Source organism: Myotis nattereri, assembly GCF_964212035.1.
Source record: "Myotis nattereri genome assembly, chromosome: 15".
Classification (NCBI taxonomy): domain Eukaryota; kingdom Metazoa; phylum Chordata; class Mammalia; order Chiroptera; family Vespertilionidae; genus Myotis; species Myotis nattereri.
The window spans coordinates 39,865,231-39,887,479 of record NC_138090.1 but is presented as its reverse complement, the minus strand read 5'-3'; the positions used below and the strand labels follow the sequence as shown (position 1 = coordinate 39,887,479).

At 55.7% G+C, this 22,249-nt stretch overlaps 2 protein-coding genes across 3 annotated transcripts; both read right to left on the bottom strand.

Moving 5' to 3' along the window:
* Nucleotides 1–1,382: 1,382 nt before the first annotated feature.
* On the bottom strand, nt 1,383–10,289 carry PLEKHG2 (pleckstrin homology and RhoGEF domain containing G2; the record flags this gene model as incomplete). 2 transcript variants are annotated; one of them, XM_081107545.1, is made up of 18 exons in its annotated part: nt 1,383–3,298; nt 3,382–4,288; nt 4,407–4,583; nt 4,744–4,760; nt 4,921–4,959; nt 5,039–5,086; nt 5,208–5,309; nt 5,400–5,433; nt 5,789–5,875; nt 5,964–6,056; nt 6,447–6,647; nt 6,833–6,970; nt 7,302–7,452; nt 7,642–7,688; nt 7,802–7,868; nt 8,926–9,026; nt 9,104–9,375; nt 10,181–10,289. In XM_081107545.1, the coding sequence occupies 18 exons, from the start codon at nt 10,287–10,289 to the stop codon at nt 1,728–1,730; spliced, it is 4,161 nt and encodes a 1,386-aa protein (XP_080963671.1). In that variant the 3' UTR covers nt 1,383–1,727. The 2 variants fall into 2 exon arrangements, with proteins under 2 accessions (XP_080963671.1, XP_080963670.1); XM_081107544.1 differs by having other exon boundaries at nt 3,382–4,300; nt 9,104–9,372.
* A 6,516-nt stretch (nt 10,290–16,805) lies between these two features.
* Nucleotides 16,806–19,266, bottom strand: ZFP36 (ZFP36 ring finger protein). Its single transcript, XM_081107827.1, has 2 exons — nt 19,205–19,266; nt 16,806–18,432 (listed from the first exon to the last, which is right to left on the bottom strand). Exons 1-2 carry the CDS (start codon nt 19,226–19,228, stop codon nt 17,497–17,499), a joined length of 960 nt encoding a protein of 319 aa, XP_080963953.1. The 5' UTR covers nt 19,229–19,266; the 3' UTR covers nt 16,806–17,496.
* Nucleotides 19,267–22,249: the final 2,983 nt, after the last annotated feature.

The following is a 22,249-nucleotide window of genomic DNA, read 5'->3' as shown; positions in this document are numbered from 1 at the left end:
GGAAGAGTGGAAGGGAGGGAAAGGAGGAGGGGAGGAGAGAAACATCAATTAATTGGTTGTCTCCCTCATGCATCCCAACTGGAGCCAGGGATCTAGGGATTGACCCTGCAATCCAGTTATGTGCCCTTGACCAGGAATCGAACCTGTGATCTTTGGTGGGCAGTCCGATGCTCTAACCAGTGGATCACACTGGCCAGGGCTCCTTCATTGAATCTTTGCAGTGATCCTACAAGACCCCTACAAGATGGGATACTATTGTCCTCATTATACATGAGAAAACCCAGGCTCAGAGAGAGATTACATCGACTCTGGTGCCTCAGAAAATTCCAAGAAAGTTTAAATAAGCTGTGCAAAAGCACAAGAGGGTAAAGGTTCAATTAAAAAAGCTAATGTTACCAAAGAAATTGATTAGGTTATGCTTCTCATAGGGCATGCTGCAGCTAGGAGGGCATAAAGGATCCTTTGGCCCTGGACAGGTAGCTCAGTTGGTTAGAATGCTGTTTCCATAGGCCAAGGTTGCAGGTTCGATCCCCAGCAGGACACATACAAGAATCAACCAATTAATGCATAAATAAGTGGAACAACAAATTGAGGTTTCACTCTCTTGTCCCCTTCCTCTCTAAAATCAATAATTTAAAAAAAAATTGTTTTTGGAAAAAGCCTTTGTCTCTATAACCTGAATTTCCTGGGGGTTGAGGGGGCACACTAAGGCACTGTAGAGCTCTCAAACTAGAGAAGCGGGGAAAGGGGTCTGATTATGTGTGGGTGAGCACAAGAACCAGAATAGTCATGAAGGTGGGAGTGTTTGCCAGGATTGGACAGATGGGGGACAAACTTTACTCAGAATCTCAAACCTGATCCAATTTGGTGTTAGCATGGAACTGTCTTTGAAGTTCTGTAGTACCAAGACCCAGCAGAATCCAATGAAGGATGGATAGTGGTCAAGATGGTTGAGGAGATAGTTATGTGAATAAGATGTATGCTGAACAGATAGAGATGGAAATATGGAGAGTTACGTGGATGAATGGAGAGGGTTGGGTGGGAAAGATGAACAGGTGGATGATGGATCAATGGATTAATGGAAGAATGAATGCTAGATGGGTGGGTAGGATGGATGAATAGAGATGGTTGAATAAGTCAAGGCGTATGGGTGGGAAGATGGATTGAAAGATGGGTGAAATAGATGGAAAGACAGCTGCATGGAGAGATGTAAAGGTGGCCGAGCGGATGAGATAAGTGGGTGATGATGGGACACACGGACTGGATAAAGTGCTAAGGGAATGAATTTGTACTTGGAACAAAGCTTCTTAGCTTTTCTGGATGGGCATAAAGCAGTTCATAAACCCTGTGAAATCACACACCAAATTGAAATGGGTCCAGGTTCCAGTAATTTTTGAAAGAGTTTGAGATTTCCCAAATTTTCAGAACCACTGAATTGTACTGTGACAGACCTTCCCACTCATCATCTTGTTATCCCCCACTATCTCCAGAACTGGAAATGAGACATACTGTCATAATATTAACAAAATATTAATGAAATCCCCATCCCCATCCCTGCTGAGTTAATCAAGGTAAGTAATAAGGACCACTTGCCAAAGCAGACCTAGAAGTTGGAAAGCCGCAGCAATTTTAGACTTGTCTTCAGTGTCTGGACTTCTGGGTGAAGTTCTGAGAGTCTGTGGCATTTGGTTGAAGTCCTTGCTTTTTAAGAAGTCTGATATCCTGGCTCATGTGTGGAAAGGGGCATCAGGAGCCCCCTGGGCTCTGCGAAAGCCCACAGATTCCTGGGTGGAAGCTAATAGAGCAGGGTGGTTCAACCTGACCTGGGCCTTGGCTGGCCGTAGCCGCCCGCCACCCCCGACATGGATGTTGACTGTGGTGGCATAGCTGAGCCTCCTGGCTGGAGGTGGTGGGGGCTGGGGCTGGGGCTGGGGCGGCGGGGAAGGTGCCCGTGATGTGGGGGCAGAAGAGGAGCAGGAACCCCGGAAAGCTTGGGGGGCCTCTCCCCCAGGCCCCTGCCTCCGAGCTAGGCTCTGGCTGATGTATGAGGCTGCCAGGTATCTTGAGAGAGCAGCTGCGTTGGGACCCAGGAGCTGACGGGTTGGGGTTGAAGGACTGTGGGGTGGAGTCAAGTCTGAAGACTCTGACCTGGCAATGGGAGAGACAGGATGGCCTTCTGGTTTCGACAAAGCCACAGTGGTCTGAACTGGGGTGGGTGACAGGCCCTGAATGTCCCATGAGCTTCCTTGCTCAGGCAGAGGAGTGGCAGCTGTAAAATGGATGTCTGTGAGGCTCTTCTGCTCCAACAAAGGTGTAGGTTTGGGGACCTGAAAGTCTGTGAGGCTTTGCTCCTGGAGCAAAGGTACAGCAGTGGCAGCCTGGATGTCTGGCAGGTCTCCGTGCTTGGGCAAAGGTGGGAGTGCTTGGACCCGTGTGTCCATGAAGCCTTGCGGCTGGGGCACGGCTATGGCAACTGGAGCCTGAATGTCTGGGAGATCCTGGGGCAAAGACAATGGAGCATTGGCTGGGATCTGATGGTCTAGGTGGCTTCCATATACAGGCAAAGGTGAGGTATCCAGAACCTGAATGTCTGGGAGGTCAGGTTCCAAGGGCAGTGGGGTGTTGGCTGGGATCTGATGGTCCAGGCTGCTTCCATGCAGAAGCAAAGGGTCAATGGCTTGGCTGCAGACAGTGGCTGGTGACCGAACATCCCTGAAACCTCCCTGCTTAGTTAATGGGGTGCTGGCTGGACTTTGGCAGTCTCGGTGGTCTTCTTGCTTGAGCATAGGAGAGGTGGCTAAACCTGTGACACGAGAACAACTTCCCTGCTTCAGCAAAGCTGGGGTGGTTGGAACTTGGATGTCCATCTGACATTCTTGCTGAGGGAAAAAGGTGGTAGCCGGAAGCTGTATATCCCTGTGGCCTCTATGCGCAGGCAAAGGAGTGGTCATTGAAATTTGCATTTCCGGGTGGCCTTCTTGATCAGGTAGAGATGTAATAGCTGGGACCTGGACATCTGGGCCTTCCTGCTTGGGAAAAGGTGTGGTGGCTGGAATCTGGACGTTCCAGAGGCCTTGCTCAGGCAAAGTGGTAGCATCTGGAATCCGGATGCCCCTATGGTCTTGCTCAGGCAAACTGGAAACATCTAGGCCCCGGCCACCCAGGCAGCCTCCCTGCTTAGACAGGGGTGCAGCAGCTTGAACCTGGGCAGCAGGGCCCAGGGGGACAGATTCCTGGGCCAAAGTCAGCGGGAAGGCCAGTTCACATACCAACACGTGTCCAAATGCAGGCAGGGGCCCTGTATCCAAAGAAAGGAGGACTGAGTCAGGGATTGGCATTCCAGCATGGGCTGCCTCTGCCAACCACATACCCGGACCTCACCTGGCTCGGCCTGCTCGTGGGGCAGGCAGGGGGACAGCTGGAGTTGGGCCAGAGCCCGTGGCCTGCGGCGCGGGGCATTGGCCGATGCCCGCGTCTCAGCCCGCTGCATCTGCTGGATCCGCTCGCTGTACAGCCGGGCCAACTCTCGCACTCGGGATGCGGCCCGCTCTGTACTGGGGGCTCCAGCCTTTCCGCTCCCACTGCCTCCTTGCAGATCTGAATCTTCCAGAATCAGCAGCGGTTCTGGGAAACCTGGCCGGGCCAAATGCCCCTGCTCCAGAGCCTGCCAGGCACTCCGGACTTCGGAGCAAGAGCGGAATCCCAGCTCATCCTGATCTTGGGCACCATCCTGGGGTCGGAAATCTGGAAATGATACCCCATCCTCCTCCTCCCTTGCCTGCCCTGCCCTGCTGTCTGAGGAGGGCTCTCCCAGTTTCCCAGCATGGGCTCCAGAGAACAGTTCTCTCCTGGTGGCTAGAGCCTCATCTGGCTCCTGCAGCGGGCCATGCAGCCAAGAGTCACAGGGAAGGGTGGGAGGGCTGGAAAGACCAGGAATGTCGGGGACACTGGGTATGACTGGAAGGCAGGGCATTTCAAAAACACTGGAAATGTCAGAGAGACTGGGAAGGCAGGGCATTGGAGGAATTTCAGAAAGGCTAGACATCTCAGGGAGGGTGGACACGGCAGGATTTTTGGTAAGGCCAGGAATGTCGGGAACTTCAGCTGCACCGGAACCTTCGAGTCCCTCCAGGACATGGAGTGGGGAAGGGCCCCGTTCGTCCATCTCCAGCTCTTCGTCCTCCTCTTCGGAAGAGTCCCGGCTGGGCGGGGCTGGGAATGTGAGGCTTTCACCATCACGTGGTACTTGGGAGTCTCCAGGGAACTCGGGAATGTCGTGGGGAGGTGGCTGTAGCGGGCACTGGGGAAGAGACCAACAGTATCAGGTGCTTTGGCTGCTCCGGTGCCCGGTCTGTGCCTGCCCAAGCGAGAGCCCCAAGGACACTGTGATGGGATGCCCCGCTCACCCCTGCATCTCGGAGGCCTCTTTGGTTCAGCAGTTCCAGGATTTCTTCAGTGATTGAGGTCCCAGAGGGGTCCAGCGTGGGGGGTCCAGTGTCTTCCAAGTCCTCAGCAGGTCCAGAAGCTGGACCCGATGGCTGAGGCTCTAAAGGGGGGTAGAGCTCCCCCTCACTGCCAGCATGCTATGAGGAAGGAAAGAATGGAGGGCAAGCACCCAGAGCTGTCAGCACCCCTGCTTCCCAGTCCCCTTCTTATTCAAACCCAGGAATTGATAACTCAAGCTCCCTCCTCCATCAGATTCTTGTTCTGGGTCCCCAGATTCCATCCCAAGAGATTTCTTACCTTGAGTCTAGGCTTAGCTGGAAAAGAAGAAATGAGAAAAAAAGTGAGATGTGGGAATAAGTTTACTCCTTATAATTGATGAGTTGCCCTGTCACCCCTCCCCCGTGAACACTGGGCATCCCATGGGAAGAGACAGACAGACAGGGCTGGACCTGGCTGGGCTGGGCAGTCACTTACCATTCTGTGGAAACATGACATAAGGGTCCTTCACTGGCTCTGGGGAGAGGACACACTGATGTCAGGGGCCCAGCTCCCACCCCGATCTCTAGTTAACCTTTCAGTGGAATCAACTCACCAGACTGTCTACGGCCATGGCGGGCAGTGGAGGGGCCTGGAGACGGAGCTGTGGGAGAGGCAGATTAGAACCTCGTTATGAGCCCAACCCCAGGCTTCTAGGAGAGGAAGGGCTGGGGGTACGTACATTCCTGAGTCCTGGGGCAGAAGGGGGCGGAACTCTTCTTTACCTGTGTTCCTTCGTCCAGGGGTGAAACTTCTAGCATCTCGAGGTCGGGGAGACCCAAGTAGGGGGATCATAGGCTCTGGGATAGGCTTACTTTTAGGAGCACCTGTGGGGAGAGATTTGGGGCTAAGAATCTACTCTTTCTTGGAAGTAACCCCTCTACTTCCATACCTACCAACCCAAGGCCCCAACTCACAGTGCAGGCTGTTTTCAAGAAGAACTTGTTTTGCCTGAAAGACACAAGGATGAGGGTTGAGGAGCCGGTCTCTTGAGCACCTGAGTCATTGTCCCATTAGTGAGCGCTGCTACATGACAGGCACATTACATGACTGATGACAATTATTCCTCACCACAACCCTATGAGGTTGGTGCTATTATTCTTCCTGGTGAGGAAGCTGAGGTCAGAGAGGTTGATCAGAGTCACCAAGCCGGGACACAGTGGAGCTGAAATTCAAACCCAGGCAGCCTATCTGCAATTTAACCGCCACGTTTTAAGAGAGTCCCCTGCACTCAGTGTCCTCCAGAACCACTGGGGGCCACAGTCTCTGGCACTCTGAGAGCCCCTGTCTGTGGCAGGAGCTGTACCTTGGCTGGGATAGAGGCAGGGTGGTTCTCAAAGAAGAGACGCTGGAGACAGTGAATCCACAGTCTCTTCTCTTCTTGGTTCTTGGCCTGGCGGTAGGTGGGGGTGGAGTGGGAAGTCAGGTGCGAGGTCTATGAGCTGGAGGGAACCCTGCCCACCCAGCCCCAGTCTCCTCACCTGAAGCAGGTGCCTGTGCTTGGGAATGGTCAAATCGGCCACCTTGAACCCTAGAGGGTCACGAGGACTCTCGCTCACACTCAGGTTGCAGCACTGAATAGGCGAGCAGAGAGGGTGGCAGGCTCAGAGCCCTTGGACTCAACAATGTGGCCCTTGCATTTGGGTTCCTACCCCCTAGAAAGATGTGCCCTGTATGGTTGTATGGGGTCTCCCTTCCCGTTGATCCTCTCCTCCAGGCTGGGCTCTGCTCTCCCTCACCAGCCCTCCCTACCCTCATCTGAATCAAGACGTGCTTCCCCCGTGAAGACACTTGTCTGGTGAGCAAATCCAGGTCCTCCCCCTCTGCATTCCGCTGGCCTCACCATCCTTATTACACCGTCAGACTCAAGAAAACATGGCCCTGGTTGTCCCTCCTTCCAGGCCCTGCCCCTGGTCACCCCTTTAGAGATACAGGTATCGGTACAGAGAATATAGGTAACTCACAAAGATGTGACCCTTGTAGGTGTATTCTGGCCCCCGGCGTTTGGCCACGAGCAGCATCCGTGAGAATAGAAAGAGCAGCCGCTCACCCCCTCGAAGTCGGGGGCCACCTCCTCCGCCACCTCGGAATGAGCCTTCCAGCACCAGCTCCCCGAAAGCACTGAGCTCCGGGCCGGTCCAGCCGCCCAGCTGCCGCTGCACTTCCTGCCAGGACCCCACCAGGTACACGGGACACAGAAACATCACGGGAGGCACACACATCCCAGCACGGGGGCGCTAACAAGGGCCCGGGCTGTCTGAGCCCACCTTCTGAGGCCGCTTGTGAAGCATTGACCATCCCCACGAAGGCCCTCATGCCCACTCCTCCCATCCAGCCACCCTGGAGTCACCTGGAGGCGTGCAGCGTGCTCCTGCTTGCGCTTCATGTCGTTAATGTACCAGGCAACGGCTGTCATGGACACGATAGCCTCCTCTACCATCTCGCGGCCCCCAGTGCCCGGGCCCTCAACCCAGTGCTTGCCCAGCTCCTGCCAGGCAGTCACCGGACACCCGGGGGGGGGGGGGGGGACAGTAACAGAAAGAGAAAGAATAATAATAATAGAGACAGAGAGACATATAAAGGTAGGGGCAGAGATGGAGATCCAGAGGCAAAGAGAGATAAACAGGAAGAGATAGAAAGTCGAATCAGCTGATGCCAGTCCCCATTGCCAACAAGACCCTACCCCAAGCACTGGCACAGTCTGTAGGGACCAAATGCCTCCCCAGACCTTCCCCAGTTCATCCCTCTAGATGCACCACTGGGTGGTCCATGGGCAGGACCTGGCACCCCCAAGCAGACCCTCAAGGGCCACAGCAAACCTGCAGCAACAGGTGGTACTTGAGGATGCGCTGAACAGGTTTCAGGAGGAAGCTCTGCAGGGGCAGTGAGTGGTGGAGCTGGGCCTGGCGCTCCTGCAGCCACAGGGCTGCGGGTGGAGACAGCGACAGCTCCCGGAGCAGGGCTAGGGAGCTGGGGGCACGGAACAGGTCAAGAGAGGGCATCTCTGGTGGGCAGGGGTGGGAGGGTTGGGGGCAGGCAGGGGTCAAGGGCAGGCTAGGGAGAGTTCAGTTACTGTCACAGTCTGGCAGGGGTAGATGGGTTGAGTGGAGGGAGGTTGGCTGGCACAACAGCTCCTGGGCACAACCTGGGACCCCTCACCTTGGGTAGTTCATGCAGTACAACGTGTAGATGTCAAAATCTTCACTCTGCGGGTGACAGGGGAATTAGCACCTCAGACTGCCCATGACCCCCCTAGCACAGGCTTGCTCCTCACTTACCCAGGCACCAGTCCAGATTGAGCCCTGGCACCCCGACTCACCCTCTGCACGAAGCACTCTGCAATGCCCACTGCACTGCTGCTGCCCTCCAGGTCTTCCAGGAGCTGGCTGTGGGGAGAAGGAAGGGTGAGAGACCGCCCTGCCCCCAGACCCTCCCAAGGGAGAACTCCGAGAGGCTTGGTGGGGGCTTGGTGCTGCCAGGATCTCTCTAGGGCAGTGGTTCTCAACCTGTGGGTTGCAACCCCTTTGGCGGTCAAACGACCCTTTCACGGGGGTCGCCTAAGACCATCCTGCATATCAGATATTTACATTACGATTCATAACAGTAGCAACATTACAGTTATGAAGTAGCAACGAAAATAATTTTATGGTTGGGTCACAACATGAGGAAATGTATTTAAAGGGCCAGAAGACTGAGAACCACTGCTCTAGGGGCTGTCATGTCCAGAGGAAGAGCCCTCTGATTCCTACATGGAACATCACAACCTGCTCAGACTTCCTTGGACTGAATCACATTCCTCAGCCTGAAATCTTGTCACAGCTGGCTGGAGCCTGGGTGTCTCATGTCATGACCCAGGGACAACAGTGTCATAACATTCAGAGCTGTGATAATCTTAAGATTCCGTTGTGATTCTGAGATCTTGTCATGACTCTCAGACCCCCTGCAATAATGTTATGATCTCAGCCCTGGCCGAATATTTCAGTTGGTTAGAGCATTTGGTTTGATTCCCGGTCGGGGCACATACAAGAAGCAACCGATGAATGCATAAATAAGTGGAACAACAAATAGGTGTTTCTCTCTCTCTCTCCCTCAATTTAAAAAATAATAACTGCATGATCTCCTGATTCTTGAAACCCAGCGTCCTGCTCACTGGGGACCAACCATCCTGATTTGTCCAGGACTGAGGGGTTCCCAGGACACAAATGCTCGCACTGTCATAATCTCCAGGCTCCATCTGGGCCTTAGATATATTGTTCTCCCAAGTCTGACACATTGCTAAAATCCATCCAGATGCCTGGACCCGTCCCCTTATTTGGATTTGGACCTCATCCAGATCCTCAGGCTCCATCCCCTCCTCCACACTCTGGGTCCTCCCGCCCCATCAAGATCCCTGCCCAATGTTTCGACATTTAGCCCCACCCTCCTGGCCCATCAGCCCCTGACCTGCTGAACTCGTAGATGTCCTCGATGTTTGCAAACAGCGTGCCCACCTGCTCCGTGCTCAGCCCCAGGACCCCGCCATCCAGCAGGGGGCCCAGGTAGTCCTGTGGGGATGACTGGGGTTACTGGGACAAAGGCCTGGGCTGGGTCCCCACTGGCCTCAGGTGCCCTCCTGCCTCACCTCCACAATGCTGCGGAGGTCCCGGACATAGGCCCGCTCCGTCTCCACGATCTCACGGACCACACGCTCCAGCCTTGAGGGTTTCACCAAACCAGGGGTCCCCACAGGCGACAGATGCAGGCGGATGGGGGGCCCTGGAAGAGGCTCTGGTCTGGAGGCTAAGCAGGCAGGGGTGGGCCCTGGGGCCAGGTCCCCCTCAGAGCCCACTGTGCTCAAGGATGTGGAGCTCCCAGAACCTCGAAGGGAGGCCATGGCGGGGGTTGCGGAGGCTGCTGGGGGTGTGGAACAGGAGGTTAGGGTGTCTCCCCAACTGAGTGAGTGCTCTCAGCCCTCACACTCACACACATTTGGTCAGTGTCTTTCCCAAGGCTCCCTTCTCCCCTTTCTGCTGTGCTGCCTTCATCCATTCCTGTCCTCTCGCATCAGGGTCCTCCCTGGGCTTCTGGCCTCCACTTCTCTAATCCACCTCCATGTATCAGCCTGGGATGTCTATCAATTCGCTGTCTGACCCAGTCACTCTCCTGAGTACACCCCCTTCCTGCCCTCAGGACAAAGTCCAAACTCCTCAGGTCCACAGGACCTTATGCAAGGTGCCCATTAGACCATTCCAGTCTGCTCTCTCGCCACAGCCATGCCACTTCTCACACTCCAGATTCATCGCACGCAGCTTCCCCTTACCTCTGGGCTTTTGTACACACTGCTCCCTCTGCATGGAATAAATACTCTGCCTTGCCTTTCCCAGCTCGTCCCTCCCAATCTTCCCATTCTGTTTAGATGTTGCCTCCTCTGACTTCCCAGACTAGGTTCCCACAGCCCTTTGGCCCCTCCATGCTGCTGTGATCACTCTGTCCTGAGACACCCACTCTGGTCGCTATCTGGTACCCTAGATAGGTCACTGTCTAGGGATAGGCCCATCTTCCCCACCAGACTTGGAGCTCTGTGCGGGCAGGACTGGGGCTATTTTGGTCACCCTGTGTTGCCAGCATTGCCCAACATGGGGCCAGCCAGAGGGCTGCACCGTGTCTGGAATAAAGGAATGAATGCCCAGCAGGCTCTGCCCCTCCCCTGCATGCTCACCTGTCTGAGTCTCACACACAGTTGCACAGTCACACACTTCACCTCTGTGGCGGGGGCTAAGGCGAGGGCTGGGTTTGGGCAGGCTCAGTCCACGGGCTCCCTCTGGCATGGCTGCGTGGCTCAGCGGCTTCTGCAGAAAGACCCCCTTCTGTGATACCAAGACGTCATAGGCCTCCAATTGCCCACACTCACAGTTTGGGGGCTGAGAATCAGGAGGGTGGTCTAAATCCAAGGAGGGGCCCCAGGGAGTAGTAACTCATGGGGCAGACAGACGCAAAGTGACAGAAAGAGGGGGACAAGGAGAGAGAACATAGAGGAAAAGATGGGAAGGCAAAGACAAAGAAGAGTGAAGAGAGCAAAGGAGTCGCGGGAGCTAGGAGTCCGGTCTGTCTGGGGCCGGAGGCTCAGGGATCCTGGGAACGGCTGGGCTCTGCTGCAGCCGAGGGCGAGGGGCAGGGCTGGGAAAAGCCGTGGGCGGGAGGCCGCGGGATCCCAGGGGAGGGCGGAGAAGGCCGAGGGACCGGATGCCAGGGTCCAGCAGACGGCTCCCTCCCCCACCGAGAGCGGCGAGCTGGGGCGCAGGCCCTGAGGCCTGGATCCCCCCCGCCCCTCCGGCCAGTCACTCCGCGATCTGCTCTCCGAACCCTCCGCCTTCCCACCCCCCACCCGCCCCCCACTCCCGCCGGCGCCTCCGCGCGCGCCCCGCCGGCACGCCCCCTCATTGTTTAGCTGCGAGGCGCCGTCCCCTCCCCCAGCCCATCGGGGCCTCTTGCCTTCCCCCTCACCTCCCGGGGAGTCTCCGGCCCCGAACCGAGGCAGCCCAGCTCCTATCTGACCCCTAGCATGGTCCCTGGGGAGGCGCGGAGCCGACTCCTGGGTCCGTGGATCTCTCTGCAAGTCAGGGATGTAAACTTCGGGCTCTCAGGCTCCGGGAACCAGAATCCGAGTTCTCTTGGGAAATGGGCTGCCGAGATCCGAATTTCTTGGTCCTCTAAATGGAGGATGCTGGGAGCCTGAATCTTGAGTCTCAGATGGGGATGCTAGGGACCCACATTCCTGAGACTTCTAGATAGGGCGGTGGATGGCACGGATTCCTGCGTTCCCCTAACTCTAGTAGCAGGAATTACACCACCTCCAGGCTGGAGTGCAGCGAGTCCCAAACTCCTGGGTGCCCTGAAGTAGTGGGCACAAGTGGTTGGGGCGCTAGCAGTCCATAACCCAAGTTCTTCCAACCCCGGGAGTCTTGGGCTCAGGTTTCTGGGAATCCCAGGAGCTCGTCCTCCAGGGTCGCGGGGGCTGATGCACCGGGCTCTTGGCTCCTTCAGGGAGGAGGCGCTGGGCACCTGGGTATCTGGAGTCCTCTAACCTGCACGCGGAAGCCTGTGCTTCGGAGTCTCTCTAGACCCGGTGCAGTGACTAGGGTCGCCCGAGCTCGCGGCTCTGGAGCCTAAGAGGTCCAGGATGGGCGTGGGCATGGGTCTCAAGCAGCAGCGGTGGCAGCGCCACTTCTGCAGTGGGAGACCCCGTCCCAGCTGTGGGGCTGGGGACGGTCGCCTTGGGCTTCCCCTCCCCCTAGCCGCCTGGGCTCACATCCTGTTCCCGCCCGCGGCGATGCGGGTGTGGGGGGGGAAGGGGCCGGCTTCCGGCCGGCCAGCCGGGGGTTAAAACACCTTCTCTTTAGGTTCTGAATATTCATAAGGAGGCGAGTCCAAGGCAGGCTACACTCCTTCCACATTCCAAACGCCTCGCAGACTTTCCCTTTTTCAGCAAGGGCCTTCCAGGCGTGAGAATCAGGAGCTGGTCACACACTTTCTCCTATTGACCAACCAAAAAATTTACATTTGCATATACAATGCGAAACATAACTGTCCAGGGAGGTCATGTGGCCGAGAATAACTGAAGGACCCCACGGCGAAAGGGTGCGGCCGGAGCTCCAGTGGCGCAATCGGTTAGCGCGCGGTACTTATAAGACAGTGCAAGGCGGAGCGATGCCGAGGTTGTGAGTTCGATCCTCACCTGGAGCAGTTTTGACTTTTTTTTTTTTTTTCTCCTCAGCTTTTATAAATCTTAAACGTTGAATAAATCTGTATCACTTAGAGGAATGAACATTTCGATTTTCGGGCTGGAAAGACACCAGGGATTCTGGTGATCATCGGTTAAGGAGTGTTCTGCAGCATGGGGAGGTGCCGTTTTTATAGGCCACTAGAGGGTGGTATCGCCTTTTAGATGCCTGCACATTTCATAGGATCTGCAGCTCTCAGTAAAGGCCCGTATAAGTATCAGGCTGTGGGTCCTCTACTAGTATATGGCCTCTTGACTCGAGTTTCTGTCTTGGATTTTTTTCCAGTTTCACTTAGATATAATTACCATATAACATTGTACTGTATTAGCCCAAGGTCTACAACATAATTATGTGTAAAATGTGAAATGATTATTATAAGTTTAGTTAACATCATTTTTTTTTCTTGTGTGTCTTTAAGTTTTAACTCTTTTCCTCTCCCCATTTCTGAATCGATTTTTTTTTCAACAAATACCGAACATCCATTAGGTGGCCAACTCCTATTTAGGGTTTCGACATGAGTGATACTGCAGGGAACAAGGCAAAGTCCCTGTCCCTGAGGACTTGACATTCTAGTGGGGAAGGCAGATTCCTACAAACAGGAACTAAATACATTTATTTCTTTTTTTAAAAATATATTTTATTGATTTTTTACAGAGAGAGATAGAGAGTCAGAAACATCGATGAGAGAGAAACATTGATCAGCTGCCTCCTGCACATCCCCCACAACCCAGGTACATGCCCTTGACCGGAATCAAACCTGGGACCTCTCAGTCCGCAGGCCGACGCTCTATCCACTGAGCCAAACCGGTTTTGGCTAAATACATTTCTTATGTTAGGTGGTGATAAATGTCATGGAAAAAGTTGAGCAAGATAAGGAGGATGGTGGAATGGGAGGTGGGGTGTGGGTTACAGTAAAAGTAGTCAGGGACCTCTCACTGAGGAGACATTTGACCAGAGACCTGAAGTTGGGAGTGAGCATGGGGATACCTGAAGGAGTATTCCAGGCGGAGGACACAGACAGCATAAAGGCCCTGTGGCTGAAGCATGTCAGATATGCTACTTATTGGTGGAGCAGTTAAGCCAGTGTGGCTGTAGCAAGACTGACCAAAGATAGAATCACTCCAGGAAGCTGGTTAAGAACTTAGAACTTTGCCCTGACCAGTTTGGCTCAGTGGATAGAGCGTTGGCTTGCGGACTGAAAGGTCCCAGGTTTGATTCTGGTCAAGGGCACGTACCTTGGTTGCAGGCACATCCCCAGTGGGGGGTGTGCGGGAGGCAGCTGGTCGATGTTTCTCTCTCATCAATGTTTCTAACTCTATCCCTCTCCCTTCCTCTCTGTGAAAAATCAATAAAATATATTTAAAAAAAAAAAGAACTTAGAACTTTGCCTTTTATGTGATCTGACTCAGGTTGTCTAGTAAAGGCAGTGGGGAGAGACTGAGGGCAGAGATCTGAGGCAGGAAACTAGGAAGGGGCTGAAGTGACAGTTCAGGTGGGAGATGATGCTGGATAGGACCACGGTGAGGAACAGAGGAAGAGCCAGGAGGATGGACTGCAGATTTAGGTGAATCAAAGAGGATTGCTGTTGGACTAGGATGTGGGTTTGAGAGGGGAGTCAAGGGGATGACCAGGTGTTTGGCACTGATAGTTGGTGGTAGGTGCCTTTTTTTTTTTTTATCCTCACCTGAGTAGTGAGGATATTTTTTCCATTGATTTTTAGAGCAAGTGGGGGGTGGAGGGGAGAAAGGAGAGAAACATCGATTTGACCCACCAATTGGCCACCTCCCACATGCACCCCCAACCGGGGGCTGGGATCAGACCTGCAACCCAGGTACTTGCCCTTGACTGAACCTATGCTGGATCGTCCAGTGCACAGGCCGACACTCTAACCACTGAGCATACCAGCCAGGGATAGGTGCCATTTTTTAAAATTTCTTTTTTGGGAAGGGGCAGAACAGAGATATGTTTCTTATTCTTTCGGTGTCTGTAAATGTCATTGCAAACCCTGCTCTTCCTCTCTGCCTCCCCTATGTCTTTAGGTTTCTGGGTTTCTATCTTTCCCAACCCCCCCCCCCCTTTTTTTTTAAAATATTTTTTATTGATTTTTTACAGAGAAGAAGGGAGAGGGATAGAGAGTTAGAAACATCGATGAGAGAGAAACATTGATCAGCTGCCTCCTACACACCTCCTACTGGGGATGTGCCTGCAACTAAAGTACATGCCCTTGACCGGAATCGAACCTGGAACCCTTCAGTCCACAGGCGGATGCTCCATCCACTGAGCCAAACCCATTAGGGCTCCCAAACCCCTTTAAAAAAATTTTTTTTAATTTATTTTATTTTATTTTTTTTTTAGAGAGAGAGAGGGAGAGAGAGAAAAATATCTATGTGAGAGAAATATCTACCGGTTTCTCCTATGTGTAACCCGACCCGGGACGCTCAACCAACTGAACCACACCGGCTAGGTAGGGCAACACTTAAACAAAAAAATTTTTTTTTAAACTGATTTCAAAGAGGAAGGGAGAGGGAGAGAGAGGGAGAGAACCCTTTTTTTAATGTATGGGGGCCAGAGCCCTTTCCCACAACAGTGTCCAGGAAGAGATCAAAGGTGAGAGCCTGTCCATGGGGAAGGGGAGAGGGCCAAGGAGGGGAGGGGTGAGAGGGCTAGGAAGCGTGAGGAGGGGAGGGGAGGGGGGGAGCTGGAGGAGGGGAGGAGAGAAGAACCCTACCGGGCGGGGCGGGGGGAGGAGGGAAAGGGAAGGGTGGGGAGGGCGTGGGGAGGAAGAGTGGAGCGGGTAGGGGGAAAGGCGAGAGGAACTTGAAGGAAACAAAGGAGGGGCAAGGGACAAGGGCCTGGAGCGGGAAGGAAAAGAAACATTAAAAGGGAAAAGGAGGAGAGGAGCGTTGAGAGGGTGAGGGAAGGCGGAACTGGTCGGTAAGGAGGGGAGGGAGTGAGAGGGAGGAGAGAAGGGGTGAGGGTGGGGAGAGGAGAGCAGAGGGAAGTGGGGGGCGGGGAGGGGAGAGGAAAAAGGGGGGAGGAAGGGGTCCAGAGGGAGGGCCCCGGCGGAAGGGAGGGCGTGGCCCCTGACGCGGAGCGTCTTCCGGGCCCGGCCGCAGGGGGGGTCCTGCCGCCTCTTGCCTTGTATGGTCCGAGGTGCCGCGGCCGCGCACGTGACCCCGCACCGGCAGGCGCTTCGCAGTCGGAGCCCCAACTTCTCGGCTCCGGGCGGCCGAGGCGGCGCCCCCGAAGCTCGGGGCTCCCCAAAGCCAGAAGCTACAGCTCCGCCATTTGTGGGAGCGCCGGGGCGCCAAGCCTAGACTTCTAAGTGGCCGGACACTAGCTGTGAGATTCCAAAATGTGTCCACGTAAGAAACGTCCAAACCTGGAAGAATTTTTAAAAAATATTTTTTATTACTGATAGTATTACAGGTACCTCCCTTCACCCTCCTGTCGCCCCTCCCGGGCCCGCCCCTCCCCTGCCCCCAGGGCTTCCCCTCTGGCCCGGTCCAGGGCTGTGCCTGTAAGTATATAAATCTCAGGTTTATCTCTTCTCCTCCCCCAGCCCCGCCTGGAGGTCGGTCAGGCTGGCCCGTGCCTCCAGGCGCCGGGTCTTATTTTGTTGGTCAATTGAATTGACTCAATTCACTTTGTTCTTTAGATTCCACAAGTAAGTGAGATCATGTGATATTTGGCTTTCTCAGTTTGGCTTATTTCACTTAACCTGTAAGAATTCTTACGAGTTTATTTGAGTCAAACTGACGACAATTGCTGGGAAGGAAAATCTCACTGAGAAAATGCTCCAGAGAACAGCAGATTTGCATCTTAGACATTACAATCAAAGGAGGGGTAGGTGGGTGGGAGAGCCGGGAGAGGTCATTGGGGGAAAAGGAGACAGATGTAATACTTTAAACAATAAGGAACTTAAAAAAAAGAGGAGGCCCTAGCCAGTGTGGCTCAGTGGATGGAGCGTAGGCCTCTCCGGATTTCAGACCATCCTATGTGGTTTCGTTGGCCTCCCCTGAGCTGTGGCCCCTTTTCATCCACAGCTGTGATTCCAGAGCCCTGAGATTTAACGCTGCCTCCCACGGGATGGCGAGATTCTGAGTCCCCCAGCCCCTTCGGTCCTGGAAAGCTGGGTGACGGACCCCCAGACGTCAGTGCCCCCCGCCCCGCCCGCCCCCGCCCCCGCCAGCTCTCGGCACATTCCGTTCTCCCAGCGCAGCCCCGCCCTCCCTACTCCGCCAGCCCGGACGGAAACACCCCATCTCCACCCGCCCGGGCTGAGAGGCCGGTCGAAGAGCCGGACCAGACGGGAGCGCGGGCGTCCCCCACGCCCTGGGAACTGGCTCTCCCGGTTTCTATCTGGTGACCTCACCTGGCCCCGCCCTCTCAGGTGAACTGCTGGTCCAGGTGACATCACTTCCTGCCAGGTAAGAGCGGAGGGCAGTTCTGCTCAGGAAATGTTTGGAGGAACTATGGATGGACTCTCCCGGACTCAAAACAGGGCCACACCATCCTCCCCACTCCTCACTGCCTCTAGACCGGAGAAAAGCCAGGACTGGATTTTACACACAGATGACTTTTATTTAAAAATTCCAAAAAACACAAAAATAAACTTTAACAATATATATTACTTAATATAGCATACTTATAATAATAATTATTCCATCATTTCCAACATTACAAAAAAGAGGAAGAAAAATATAAGGGAAGCAGACGACCCAATATATATAAATACTATAAAATCTATTAGAATAAATAAAGTCGTCATAAATAAAGGTCCCAATGGCTGGGGAGAGGGGATTGGCAATGACTTTGGCTACTTGCTTTCGGAGGGAAATTTGAGCACCAGGATTGACCCTCAAGGGGAAGGCTCCAGTCACCACCAGTCACACCAGAACCTCAGGGGTCTAGGAAAAATCGGGAGGGGGCAGTAGGGGCCGATTATTCACAGCATTGGGAAGGGGAGCGGTGGTGTGGAGAGGGTTCACTGCTACCCTCAAATTTGCTACATATTAAAAAAAAAAAGACTCCAGAATACACTCCTTCCTCCAACACCAGGAACGCTGAGCTTGCCCACTGGGGACCTGCCCCAGAATAGGGTCAGGGGAGTAGGTTAATGCATTTGGAAGGCAGTGAGGCTACTTGATCGAGTTCCCCATATCCCCACAGCCCGAGGGCTTCTGTGGAGACCATAGCACAAGAGAAATGGCCCCCCTTGAGATATAGCTGATCTGTACTGGGCAGGCACTTGTCACTCAGACACTGAGATTCGATTGAAGATGGGGAGTCGCCGAGGGGCTACAGGCTGGGGTGGCCCAAAAACTCCAGCCTCGAAGACGGGTGAGTCAGACCCTCCCAGGCTGCTGCCGCTGCTGGCATAATCGTCGGGATCAGATCCCAGGGACTGTGCAGAGGGGCTCCGGGCCAGGCCACCTACAGGTCCCCAAATGCTGCTAGGGGTGGCCCTTCGGCAGGAGGGACAGCAGGCTGGTGTGGGATCCCTTAGGGCCACAGGAGTCCCAGGGGCAGCAGAGAAGGCAGAGGGTGAAAGTGGAAGGTCCCCAGGTGGTGGTGGTGGGGAGCTGGAGGGCGAGAAGGAGCATGAGGACAAGGAAGGGCCTGCCAGGCCTGCTGGTGGCGGCGAGGATCTTCTGCCAGAGGGCAGGCCTGAGAAGCTGATGCTCTGTCGCAGCATATGGGGGTGGCCAGGGGAGGCCAGGTCTTCACTGGGGTTGTGGATGAAGTGGCAGCGTGAGCCGTAGGGGCAGCGGCCCTGGAGGTAGAACTTGTGGCAGAATTCTGTCTTGTACTTGGGGTGGCGACTGGCTTGGCGCAACTCACCCAAACCATGGGCAAACTGGCACTTAGCCCCATAGCGGCAGCGCCCACTCTCTGAGAAGGTTCGACATAGCTCAGTCTTGTATCTGGATGAGGTGGTGGGGGTGGAAGTAGGTGAGAGAGACAGCTCAGTGCCTGGGCGGGGAGCCAGGGGTGCAAAGCCTGGGGGTGGGGGCACCCAGCCACAGCTTCGACCCTCTACCAGGCTGGTAGAACGGCCAGGCAGGTGGGCAGCGACCCCAGCGGGACTGGAGTCTGAGCTGAGGCTCCAGAGTCCAGAGGCCCAGCCTGGGCTGGACTCAGTATCTCCTTGGCTGGATGGCAGGTCAGTGCTCAGCGACAGGAGGCTCTGTGGGAACAGGGATCTGTTATAACACCGAAAATGCAAGTGGCGCCCCTCCCCAGCTGCAGGGCACCTCAGAGCTTGCCAGTCCAGTTTGTGGGTTGCCGGCCTGAGCCCCACCCGCCTGCAGAAACCCATGGGTTAGAGATTGTGGGGATCCCAAATTGGAAGTTGTGGGTTTTTTCGGGACAGAAGCCCATCTCGAGGGACCCAGGAATCCCGGCTCCCCCCCCTCAGGGCACACCACTGTCCACCAAGTTTGAGCCTCTGGGTCTCTCGGGATTTGACCCCAGCGCTTCGTGTTCTCATTTCACAACTGGCGGGGCGGCAAAGCTAACCCAGGAGTGCGATCTCTTCGGTTTTGGAATCCCAGAGTTCTCTTGGTTCGTAAATCGCCTTTTTCACCCCAAGATTCCAGCCCCTGAAACGTCTCCGCGTAAAACCGCACCCTCAGCAACTACTGGGGGGAAGCCAGGTGTGGGGCCATTTCCGCCTCCAGACAGTCCTAGTTTGAGAAAACTCCTCCAGCTTTCCATCGCCTAGGGACACCCTATCCAGGTTTGAGCCGAGACCCGAAAGTCGCAGGCTCCATTTTCACCCCCAGGGAACCGCACTGGGAAGGGAGGCAGGACCCCGGCCCGAGCGGGCGGCGCTGAGGAGCTCCAGTCTGAGTAGAGCCAGGGGTCCCGGCCGGAGTCGGCGATGCCACAGAGCCCTAGTTTGAGAAGGGAGTCCGTTGGGCACGGGGACCCCAAGGTGCCGGTCGGCGGGGACTCACCTCGTAGAGGGCGCTGAGATCCATGGCGACGCAGAAGGGAGATCTGCGGGAAACCCGGGAGAACGTGCGAGCGCCGGGGCCAAGCTGCCGCTGGGTGGAGGAGCCGGCGGTTTTATAGACACTGGGGCGGGGCGGCCGCTGGCGGGCGGGGCCAGGAGGGGCGCTTCCCGGACGCGCACCCCCCAGCGCAGCCCGCCCGGCCCGGGACTGGTTCCCTTCCGCCCCGCCCCCTCCCCCGGCCCGGACGCGCGGGACCTGGGCCCACCAGCGGCCGCGACCCTGCGAGGAGTGCGTGGGATGGGGGTGTCGGCCCGGGTTTCAAGGCTGGAGTCCGAGGCTCCGGGAAGGGAACTGGGACGGAGGTGGGGGCAGGGCTCCAGGGGAAATCGGCAAGGGGAGAGGCCGAGGCAGTGGGCGTGCGCGTGGGAGAAAGACTGACGCCGGCGGCGGGGAGCAGTGCGGAGAGAGCCAGAGACCCAGAAATGGAGAGACGCAAAGAGAAACCCATAGATACACAGCAGAGGGAGGGAGGGACCCAGACAGGGAGGTATACGAAGAGAGGGAAAAAACAGGGTAAGGAGAGGTGGGGACACAGGCAGAAAAGACTTGAAGAGACAGTCCCAGGGACAAATTCATAGCGAAAAGCTAGAGGGGAAGTCAAATAAATAAAAAGAGGGAGGAAATAAAACAAATAACCCACAAGACAAAAATATGCAGGAGCAAAACAGAAGAGACCAAAAGCCTGGCAGAGAATTCTCTTGGGAGACCGACCGGCCTGCCTTGGTTTCGCCCTCAAACAGCCCAGATCCGCAGACCTCGGCCCTCCGCACCCTCACTCGCGAGGGGTGGGGACCCTGGTATCTGGCAAGACTGGAAAGGGGCCTCCCTTCCCAATTCCAGAGCCGCTGTAGCCTCGCGTCCTCCCGCAGACAGGGGCACTTCTGGTGGCTTTCTCTGGGCTAGATGCCGTCATATGAAAGTGCTTTTAAGTTCGTTAACTCAAGGAGGGGTTATTGTGTTCATTTTACACACGAGGAAACCCAGGAATAGAGGTCAAGTTACTCTCCTTCTACTTAGTAAATGGCAGCAGCCTAATACCAGGGCATTAAATCATGTTAAGAGATTGCTTTCTGGGAAAACCCAAGATTGGAAATCTCAATCTTTTATTATGGTGGAGGGTTACCTTGATTAAAAGCTGTTTTGAGATGGAAGAAATGGGTCATCCACAACTGATGGTCCTGGGACTTAGAGAGAGGCGTGCTTTGAGGGAATTCTCAACTTGCCGGGAACCTTTCCCACATTCTCAAGTGGTTTATTGTCAAAGGGTTGCCCTGCGCGAGAACTTTGTGATCTGGGAAGAAAACTCGTTTCTTAAGGGAGTCTTGGGGAGCTGGCTGCCCTGCGTGAAAATCGGGGGCAGAAATCATTGCCACGGAGTGCAGTTACAATGGTGCAAAGTTCATTATGGCAGGCTGACTGCTGGCTTGTGTGGAGGTGGGAGATTCGGTCAAGCACGCGGACCTGCCTGGTCGGACAGAGTTCAGGGGAATCCCTGGTGCGGCGCCTTCTGGGGCGACAGACGGGCCTTCCCGGCCGGTCCCGTGAGTTGGGCCGCTTCGGGCGGCTCCGCACGGTTGCAGCCTCCCGTGACTCACTCGCAAGGGGCGGGGGAAGGGGGCTTCCTGGAAGCCGTGACGCCGGTTCCTCTCTGTAACCAGGGCTTCGGTCGCCTGTAAACAGAGGCTCGAGGACAACGGGAAAAGGTTGAAAGGGGAGGTGTCTGGCACCCGCCCGCGGGCCAGGCTCCAGACCCCTCGGCCGCTAGTAGGACGAAGGCGCGGGAAGCAGGGGTGGGGGACACCCTGGGGTCTTCGGAGCGATCCTGGGGGAGGGATTCCAGTGTCGATTCCCAGGAGCCTGGGAGCCTTTCCCAGCCTGAGTCAGGCTGACCCCCTCCCCTCGTCCCTGTGCTGAGTCAACGACAACCTGGACGCCGGGACGGGGCAGCCCTCCTAGAGGCTGGAGGGGGCGGGGGCCTTGGCACCGGCGGGCGGGCCCAGAAGCCCGGGCTCCGGCCACTCCTTGCCCAGATCTAGGGGTCCGGTGTCCAAGCCACCTCCGCTCGCAGACCCAGGACATCCAGCCCCTAGCCCAGTCCTTCGTCAGACCCGAGTCCGAGCCCCCAGCCCCTTTCCTCGGACTTGGCAGCCCGGCTCCTATTCCCCCTCCAACTTGGCCCGGGCCGAGGAGGAACTTCAGGGCAGGACTCCTCCCCACTCCCCACGTAGCCAGCGGGAAAATCCGGGGCCCCGCCAGCCGCCGGGAATCCCCTCTGGAATGACGGTGGGGAGGGGGATGGCCGGGGTACCCCGCGGGGCACCGGGGGCAGGTCTTAGGCAGGCAGAAGGGGGAAAGGGGCGGTAACCAGAGAGGCTAAAAATACAGCGAGCACTTCCGGCCTAGGGGGAGGGGAGTGGAGAGCAGTTTCCAGAAAAACAAGCGGGGACGGGAAACGCGGGGGTGTGAGAGCCTGCGAGAGTGCGCGGGCGAGCGGGCCCCGCGCTGGAGGCACGTGCGGGTCCCGGCCGGATTGACTGGGCGTGAGCAGGAGCGGGGGGCTGTGTGCAAATGCGTGGGCCACCGGGGCGTGTGTATCGGTCGCTGTGTGAAGTGTGGGCGCTGCAGGTGTGAAGATGTGCACCTGGTTTGACTGGGCTTGTGAGACCCGGGGTGCCTGCGGTCCATTTGACTGTGTGAGGCCCGGGTCTTCCAGTCCCACTTGACATGCCTGTGAATAAATGTGGGAAACCGCCTGGACCTGTGTGACTGATTCTACCATGTTACTTTAACCATCTTGAGTAGGTACTCAACCCTAACTGCCTTTGAGGTGGCATTCATGACAGTGTGACTTACCCATTGCACACCTATGTATAGCTCTGAACCACTGTGGGATCTGGAGTGACTAAGTGTAACTCCTTGAGGGAGCCTAGTGAGGGTATGACTGCCCTCATGTACGATAAAGATCTGTGCACACACTTCAAAGTT

What these genes read in the sequence shown, in the direction of transcription:
- ZFP36 (XM_081107827.1), bottom strand. Translation starts at nt 19,228, where the DNA reads ATGGATCTCAGCGCCCTCTACGAG. An exon ending in ATCTCAGCGCCCTCTACGAG is followed by an intron (nt 18,433 to 19,204) that starts GTGAGTCCCCGC and finishes CTGTTCCCACAG; the next exon opens with AGCCTCCTGTCGCTGAGCAC.